The 8855-nt window shown below is 47.9% G+C and overlaps 1 protein-coding gene across 3 annotated transcripts in view; it reads right to left on the bottom strand.

Annotated features, from left to right (window-relative positions):
* Positions 1–543: 543 nt before the first annotated feature.
* The window catches only part of CATSPER4 (cation channel sperm associated 4), a 28269-nt gene continuing 19957 nt past the window's right edge, over positions 544–8855 (bottom strand). Inside the window, exons 7-14 of one of the 3 annotated variants that reach the window (XM_077340916.1) lie at positions 8570–8703; positions 7923–8106; positions 5933–6144; positions 3718–3880; positions 3488–3571; positions 2780–2818; positions 2044–2085; positions 544–795 (exon numbers count right to left, since the gene is read on the bottom strand). In XM_077340916.1, the coding sequence (XP_077197031.1) occupies positions 769–795; positions 2044–2085; positions 2780–2818; positions 3488–3571; positions 3718–3880; positions 5933–6144; positions 7923–8106; positions 8570–8703 (885 nt within the window). In that variant the 3' untranslated portion in view covers positions 544–768. The remainder of the gene's footprint in view (positions 796–2043; positions 2086–2779; positions 2819–3487; positions 3572–3717; positions 3881–5932; positions 6145–7922; positions 8107–8569; positions 8704–8855) is intronic. The other 2 variants (XM_077340917.1, XM_077340918.1) reach the window with 2 other exon arrangements.

Here is an 8855-nt window from a genome sequence, read left to right as displayed (position 1 = left end):
TTTAAGACACACTGACTTCCCACTACCACCAAACTAGACAGGGCTTAAATCTGGCAAAAGAGAATGCAATGGATCTTTTCTCTGCACATAGAGCAATTTCAAGTGGGGTGGGAAATGCTGGTGCAGCAGTGACTCTGGGGAGAGGAGGCCGTGAAACGGTCCCTCTGAGCATCCCTCTGCTATAAGGCAAGCACAAGGCAGTCCCAGAACCTGCAATGACCACTGAGCAAAAGATAAGATCCTTTTCCTGGTTTCCATCCTGTTTGGCCACAACCAGGACCTACGTGACTCAACTATAGCTGCAGGCCAACTGATGTACTGGGGCTTCTTGGGGATCATGTCTCCTCCTCCCGCCATGGAAAGGTCTGGCACTTGGAGCCAAAAGGTCACCTCTCCCAGCCGCAGCAAGAACTTTAGCTGTGGCTACTGTTCCTGTCATCTCTGCCGATGGGAGCTCCTTCCAGGAAAGACGCTTCAATAGCAGGGACCCCTTTCCACAGGACAGTGAAATCTCCTCCTTTCCCAGATGAGAACAGTTTTCTCCCCCCCAAGTAGCTACTTTTGGAGATGCCAATGCATGATTTCTGGGGTGTCCTTCCGTTTAGGACACTGTTGCACCCACAATGCCTTCTTCACAGGGTTCGAGCTGAACCTGCCTCTCCCGGAACACCAGATCTGCTTCCTGCTTCAAGCATCCTGTGCTCAAATGCTGTTCTCTCATCATGTGTAATCAATGTCCCTATCATAGGGCTCTTTCTCTTCTCTCTCTCACGATTTCCTGGAATGGAGTTCATTCTAAGAAAGGAAGCATTGTTTGAGTCAGAAACGCTACTGACCCGGCATAATTTCCCCCATCAAACCCATCTGTAGTTTACTTATTTACTTAAATGGTTTGTTCAAGCCTTTTCCCTAACAAATGTTCTTGAATAAACACCATGAAACCACCCAATCCCAAGGTATCCTCCTCCCCCTCCAGATCAGCAGCACCTAAAAATACCCATAAAAGCAAGATAGAAGCAACACCTAACATAAATAAAAACCAAGAACAGAGAGTTTGCTACAAATGCAAGTTGTTTTGTGCCTCCATGATTGGAGAAAGGAGGATATAAAAATGTCAAAAAAATACCTGTTTCTGGATCCCTTCTGGTCCTTTTTGGAATTCTATCATTCAGGTATGCACTGGGGATTCCTAGCGGAAACTCAGATTTTCAGGCACATGGGAATGGTTTGGACTGAGATCACAGCGTGTGGGGAAAGAGGCCTTAAGCTCCCCCTTGAGCTCTTTTCCCAACCTGAAACAGCTCCAAGGAGCCTTTTTCTGCCCCACCGGCAAGCTTAGCTGTACTGATGGGCTACATAGTGAGAGTCAGCATGGTGCTGTGGTTAAAGAGTGGCGGCCTTTAATCTGGAGAACTGGGTTTGATCCCCCAACTCCTTGACATGCAGCCAACTGGATGACCTTGAGCCAGTCTCAGTTCACTTAGAGCTCTCTCAGAACAGTTCTCTTAGAGTTCTCTCAGCTCACCTACCTCATGGATTGTCTCTTGTGAGGAAAGGAGGGGTAGCCGATTGTAAGCCACTGTGAGACTCCTTCAAGTAGGGAAAAGCAGGGTATTAAAAATGTGTGTGTGTGTGTGTGTGCGCGCGCTGTGGTCTGGATCCAATTCAGGCTCCCATGCACCTGGAAATCTAACTTTCAACAGGAAATTCCCAGCTACATGTACTTGTCAGGGCCCAAAACAGAAGTGGCAACAGTGAATCATGTAGTTATGCCCTTGGTCCACCAGCAAAGGGTCTGTGTCTCTTTGCCCAGAGCTTAAGCATGTGCCTCTCTCTGACATAGCGTTACCATCTCCCATCTAAATTGTGAAAACTCAGTGGGGGCTTTAAGAATAATAAGCAATCCTGCACATTTTGCATAATGCACTTCCAATATACTTTAGAACTAGATTTTCCTGTTTCACACAGGAAAATCCAGCTGCAAAAGCTCTCTGAAAGTCCATTATCCAAAATATGCAGAATGGAGGGATCAGGGACTCTTACCGAGCTGTCATGACTTAGATTCCCATCTTCAGGTACTTCCACCTACAGGATGAAGAGACAGAGGGAAAGTTGTCAAACGCAATAAAGAATAGGTGACTTTTCAAGTGGTCCCCAAAAATACATCAAGTTCAGGCATCCTGGCGAAAGGCAGATTTTTGTATCCCAGCTTCCTTAATGACATGGTGACCAAACTAGAGATGTTCCTTTGATGGACGACTGGCAGAACATGAAGTGGTTTTTCAATCAAACCTGAGTAATAATGTGTTGCCCAGATTTCTGCTTTGAGCAGGTGAGAAGTTGCATGTGCAATGGGGTTTCTCACTAGTCCCACATTAATCTAGCAACTAAATACAGGAGGTGAAACAGATGTAAATTTGAGCTGCCATGTGAATTTTTACAGCCTTTACTGAGAACTGGGTCTGAATCATTTCTGGACAATGGTTTCCATCCCAATAGAGGGCAGGAATGGAATGGAATGGAATGGAATGGAATGGAATGGAATGGAAAGAAGGAAGGGAAGGAAGGGAAGGAAGGGAAGGAAGGGAAGGAAGGAAGGAAGGAAGGAAGGAAGGAAGGAAGGGAAGGAAGGGAAGGAAGGAAGGAAGGAAGGAAGGAAGGAAGGAAGGAAGGAAGGAAGGAAGGAAGGAAGGAAGGAAGGAAGGAAGGAAGGAACACAGCAGATGTCATGTGGACCAGCCCAGGGCAAACCATCTATTCTGCCCGGCTGCGATCTTACCACGTTATCTTGGCGAAACAGGTCTGCAATTTCTCCTGGCTAGAAGGTGAACAAACAAAAGTTGAAAGCATGATGAGACCATGTTCAGAAGTGGTACCATTACCCCCTTTCAGCCTCATAAAGGCCAGCAAGCCATGCCTTGTTTGGCAAATGTAGCTTGGGTCCTCACCTGTGTAGCACAGAACCAAATGCAGACAAGAGAATGAGATCTTTAAGTTAAAATCTAGAGAAGAGAAAGGTGGGATGCTAGAACAATCAGTATGGGAAAGGAATAGCAGGGCTTCCCTTTGCAGGAAAGGGAAATGTCAGAAATGAACAGTAACCCAAAATCTGTGAGAACCATGTACAGATTGGTACCAGCGCACAAAAATTAAAAAAACAAAACCGTTTTGCAGTATGGTGAGGCTACTTCCTAATCAAAGACTCACAAAAATCAGTGTTTGGTCTGCAGATGACGAATTTGAATGTCATGCCACACAGTATACTTTCAAGTTATGCAAATAACCCTTCTTGCTCTTTCCCTCTGAATTTTGGTGCTGTTTCCTCTCTAATTAGAAAAGGTTGCTGACCCCTGTGCTGCGACCCCATGTCAAAGGTGGGCCAGCGGGAACCGTATGGCCCTCTGCGTAAGCGGCAATGTGCAAGGCAGCCCCTGGGGATGGCTACACAGGTGAGGTCCCAAGCTGGACGAGGGAACACTCTACATACCGTCAACGACGACTGCCTCCGCGCTCTCTGGGCTGCCGACTTTAACCCTCCTCTCATGAACTCGTTTTCACTCTGCTCGTTTGTCTGCCAAAGGAAGCCAAAAGTGACGGCACACTAAGAATCCGGGAAGGACTGCTTTTTGGACCAGCGGCCAGGGAGGGATGCTGATGGGCACCCGCAAGGAAATGGCCCCCATCTCACTGCCCCATTCCAAGGGGAAGCAGCTGTACCTTTTCAATGTTTGACAGTGTCGTGAGGATGTCACCGCCGTTTCCTTGCATGACATCGCTTGCCGCTGCAGGGTCGGACATGCTGGCCGCACGGATATTCCGCAGGACTATCTCTTGCTCCTGCTCGATATTGAACTTGATGGACTTCACCTCCTCGACTATTCTGTGAGGGTCAAAGCCAAGGAAGCTGAAGACTTTCCCCCAACAACCACGTCTTCTGCCCAAAGCTAATTTCCCAGGCTACAGGCAGAACGTGCACACTGCCACCTTGGGGAAGCTAAAATGAGATTGTTAAAGGAACGCTTCTGCCTATGCAGATGCAAATCATCTGTTTGGTTTTAAGGGGCTGCAAGAATCTCTTTGGATTTACCGGGCAGACTGATATGGCTGTCCCTCTAGAACCAGCTTTGGAAAGAACTGCTTCTTTTGTCTGTATTTACTTAGAAACAAGGTTTTAAAAAAGGGTCCCACCGTGTACCCACCAAAACACTGTAATCATAACTGTCAATGTTTAGCTCAAATACTAACAAAACTAGGTTTTGCGTGAGAATATTCACTGCATACACCAAAAGTTTCAAGGACATTCATACATTCTCAAAAAAACATTTCTCTCTATAATACAGGCCACCAATCTTGGTCCAAAGCAATTCTAAATTGGAATACAACAATTTCAAACTTTTCTTTGTTAGAAGAACATAGGTACTTATCAGCAGTAAAGAGTTTGCAACCGCCTGATACTTACAGGTAGGTAGCAACAAAATAAAACAGGAGTACTAGGGCACCCTTAGAGCCTAACCAGTTCCATTCCAGCATACGCTTTTGTGGTTCAGAGTTCACTTCATCAGATGTCTGAAATGCACATCCACAGCAGTAATATTGAAGCTTTTAGTAGAAACATTTCTGCTAGGGATGCACATTTCAGACATCTGATTAACTGAGTTTATTAGATGCATGAAAGCTTCTACTGCAATAATTTTTTAGTCTCTAGTAGGGGCGGCCAAACTGTGGCTCTCTAGATATCCATGGACTACAATTCTCTTGCTGGCAAGGCCTCATGGGAATTGTAGTCCATAGACATTTGGAGAGCCACAATTTGGCCACCCCTGCTCTAAAGTGTCTCTGGACTCCAGCTTTTATATTTTAATATAAGTCTTTATAGTACAGGAGGAGAAGCCCAGACCAGGGTTCACCTTCTACTGAGACCAAACTTGGGTCTGTCAAGGTCAGTATTGTCTGCTCAGAAGGGGTGGCTTTTCAGGGTCTCAGGCAAGGGGTCTTCCATATCACCCGTTACCTGAGCCTGACGACAGGAGGGGAAGAGCTGGGCTTTTTGACACCCCACTTTTCACTCCCTGAAGGAGTCCCAAAGTGGCTTACAAACACCTTTTCCTTCCTCCACAAGACAGACCCCCAGTGAGGTAGGTGGAGCTGAGAGAGCTCTAAAAGAACTGTTTGGTGAGAACAGCTCTGAGAGAACAGTGACTGGCCTAAGGTCAGTGGTGAAGACACTAGGAACTGAATCTGGGACCTTCTACATGCAAAGCAGATGCTCCAGTTCTCAGCCACAGTCCCTTCATGCCATAAAATACTGAGGAGGCCACCAAAGGCTGGCATTCTTTAAGCTGAGGCAATGGCTTCCACAGTTGCCCAAGGACTACTGAAAGCTCCCTGTGTCTTCAGGGAAAGCTAGGGGGTGGGAAATCCAGGCTAGAAGATTCCTGTCATCTGCTCCTGAAGAGACACCAGTGGCCGGAGACGTAAAAGGGCTCCCAATAAAGACATCACGTGAAATCAAGGCCACATGTCAGAGATCAGGAAGACCCAGGTTCAGATCCTCGCTCTGCCATGGAATCTCCCTCGGTGACCTTGGCCCAGTTAACCACTCTCAGCCCAAACTACCTCGCAGGGTTGTGGTAAGGATAAAATGGAGGCAAGGATAACAATGGAAGCTGCTTTTGAGTCCCCACTGAAGAGAAAAGGAGGATATAAATATCTAGCATACAAATAAACAATTTATTTTAAAGGCCAGATATTCCAAAAAAGAGGCCCGTAGTCTTATTCAGAACCCCCATTATTTCTCTCTAGTATTTTTGGCGGGGTCAGGGCAGATTTGGCATCTTCGGAGGTGCCCTGAGCCTCCGGGGAGGGCGGTATATAAGTATGATAAATAAATCTTCGGACTCAGAAGACGATCAAAGGTGCTGGCTTGACTTACTGACTGAGCTCATCCCGGATCACCCGGTATTCCCTTAGGTTCTCGTGGATCGCTTCCAGGACAACGCAGAGATCGTCACAGGTGGTTTCATTCATGTTACCCAGGTTACCGAAGCTCAGCAGCTCCTGGCAGTGGACCATGGCTGTGGCATTCATCACTTCTTTCACGTGCATCGGGGGCAGAGGTGGGAGGGCATCATCCTCGGTGCCATCCTGCTCAAGGATAAGAGAGTTAGGCCCCTGTCTGTGGCCCTCCGCTACCCCTGGGCTCAGCTCACACCCCTGCAGTCCGTGTTGGGATCCGTTTCTCTGCCTAAAATCAATAGCGGCTGTTTCCAAAAGATTTCTGTTTTGTGTCTAAACTGGTGGGCTCCTGTTGTTCTTGTTTTCTGGAGCACCCATACAACATTGTTTCCTAACCACCCACTTCTTGTGTTTCCCCTGCTCTGCCTTCTCCCACCTGGAACAGGTAGTAGTCAATATGCCTCTGCATGCTCTGGGCCCAGGAAAGTGCTGATGTTTGCAGATGCTGCTCAAATTAGTGACATTTTGTTTGCCTCAGTATTCCAAAGCAGATACACAAACACAAACCTGGTGCAGGACCAAAGGAGAAGAAGAAAAGCTGTCTTTTGTCCCCTGCTTTTTACTACCCAAGGGAGTCTCAAAGTGGCTTACGATCAGCTGCCCTTTCTCTCCCCACAACAGACACCCTGGGAGGAAGGTGACGCTGAGAGAACTCTGAGAGAACCACGATTGGGCAAAAGTTACCCAGCTGGCTGCCTGTGGAGGAGGAGTGGGGAATCAAACCCGGCTCTCCAGATCAGAAGACTCTGCTCTTCACCACCGTGCCGCACTGGCTCTCAATGATGCATTAAGAGGAAGCTGGATTCTTGCAGGATGACAGAATCCATGAATTTTCTGGAGAAAATGCTACGTTCAGCCGTGAAGCTCACTGGGTAACTGGGGGACAGGCATGTGATCTCAGCCTAACCTACCTCGCAGGGATGTTGAGAGGATAAGAAATGGGGGAAAGAGAACTCCATACAGCATCCTGCATGGCAGAAGACAAATGATCAAGATGGATGGATGGAGAGAGAGACAGAACGTCTTCACTCAGATCAAATGCCACGCTATGCCTTTCTCCCGTAACGCACTTGTCATCCATCTGGCAGACCCACTTGATAGCAGCAGACTCAGTTTTCTCTCCTCCCAGTTTGTTTTTAGGTTTTTAGGCTGAGAAGTTCAAGCCGCCAGACTGTTTGCAATGGCTTAAAGGTAAAGGTATCCCCTGTGCAAGCACCGAGTCATGTCTGACCCTTGGGGTGACGCCCTCCAGCGTTTTCATGGCAGACTCAATACGGGGTGGTTTGCCAGTGCCTTCCCCAGTCATTACCGTTTACCCCCCAGCAAGCTGGGTACTCATTTTACCGACCTCAGGAGGATGGAAGGCTGAGTCAACCTTGAGCCGGCTGCTGGGATTGAACTCCCAGCCTCATGGGCAAAGCTTTCAGACAGCTGCCTTACCACTCTGCGCCACAAGAGGCTCACTTGCAATGGCTTAGAGATAACTATTTGTTAAGCATTTTTACTTTACATGACACCTAGTGGTCCTTTGCGGAACTACCGCCCAAATCCTTGGAGGTCTCCCAGCCAATGGCTAGCCAGGACTTACCCTGCTTCACTTCCAAGATCCGACTTGCCTGGGCTGCCCAGGTCAGGTCTTCCATGTGGAGATCAGGAGGCAAGGCTGTGGGGGTTCCACTTTCCCCACCAGCAGTTTGTCACAACCATATTGACAGCCCCTCCTCTATCAGTCATTTTGCTGCTCTAAATATCCCCTCCCCCCCCCCAATGCTGCTTTTCATCCACCCCACCTGCCCCAAACAGCACCCTCCCGACATCTGCTTATTTCCTTCTATGGGGAAAGCCGCAGGATCGCCCCATCTCCCCACAGTGGCTTCCTTTCCCAGACCCTGTGCATTAAGACTCACATCCAGCCCAGAAATTGCTGCCTCCAAATTGTGCAGAGACTGTGTCTGCCGTTCCTGAGTCACCGACTGCTCCAGGTTGGTCGTCACCACAGCCACCAGCAGGTTTGCACAGATGAAGGCCCCGCAGGTGATGAAGATGAAGAAGTAGAGTGCCCCCCCAATCTTCAGAGCAAAACCTTCATCGCTGGAGAGGAAAGAGAGGATGAGGTTATAAGGGACACTACAGCCCCACAGAGCCTGTAAGATGGAGCTCTTCTGACAGGCCTTTGGTTGGAGCCAAAGTTAACATCTAGTTACCTTCCTGTTTATGGCCCCAGCGACTCGGCTGTCCGTCTATCTTTGCATTCTCATGTCATGGCCCCTATTCCAGTTATCTTTTTGCAAAACCGAAGCCCCAGTCCCTTTACCCTTCCTCATATGAATGGCACTCCCAGCCCATAACCATTTTGGTTGGCTTTGGCTGCAGTTTTTCTGCAACACCTTTGGTGAAATACAACAACCAAAACTGCAGTCATGCAAAGTGGGATTTTTTAAGGCAAAATAGTCCATAGCATCCCAACCATTGGCCAGATAGAGGCACATGCTCCTGTTTGGACTATATCACTACTTGTTCATTTTTGGCGAGAGATGGGAAGAGTCTTACTCACTCAAAGGCATCATAAATGGTAATCCACCCATCCTGTGTGATGCAGATGAAAAGCGTATACAAGGCAGTCCCCAGATTCCCAAAATGCACTGGGACAAGACTTCCAAAGAGAGTCACACCAAACACAGAGAAGACCTGCAAAAGAGATGAGATCTTGCGAGAAAGCCCTGGCTTCTTTTCTATACAGTTAGTTTATGGAAATGGGGCCCACATTTCTATTTGTCTCAAGCAAATTCTCGTTTCAGTGACATCAGTCTCTCATCCGGGAGGGGGTGGCCAAGGAACAA

Source organism: Paroedura picta, chromosome 5, assembly GCF_049243985.1.
Source record: "Paroedura picta isolate Pp20150507F chromosome 5, Ppicta_v3.0, whole genome shotgun sequence".
In the NCBI taxonomy this organism is placed as follows: domain Eukaryota; kingdom Metazoa; phylum Chordata; class Lepidosauria; order Squamata; family Gekkonidae; genus Paroedura; species Paroedura picta.
Note: the sequence above shows the minus strand (reverse complement) of the source record. Positions and strands in the feature narration are given on the sequence as shown.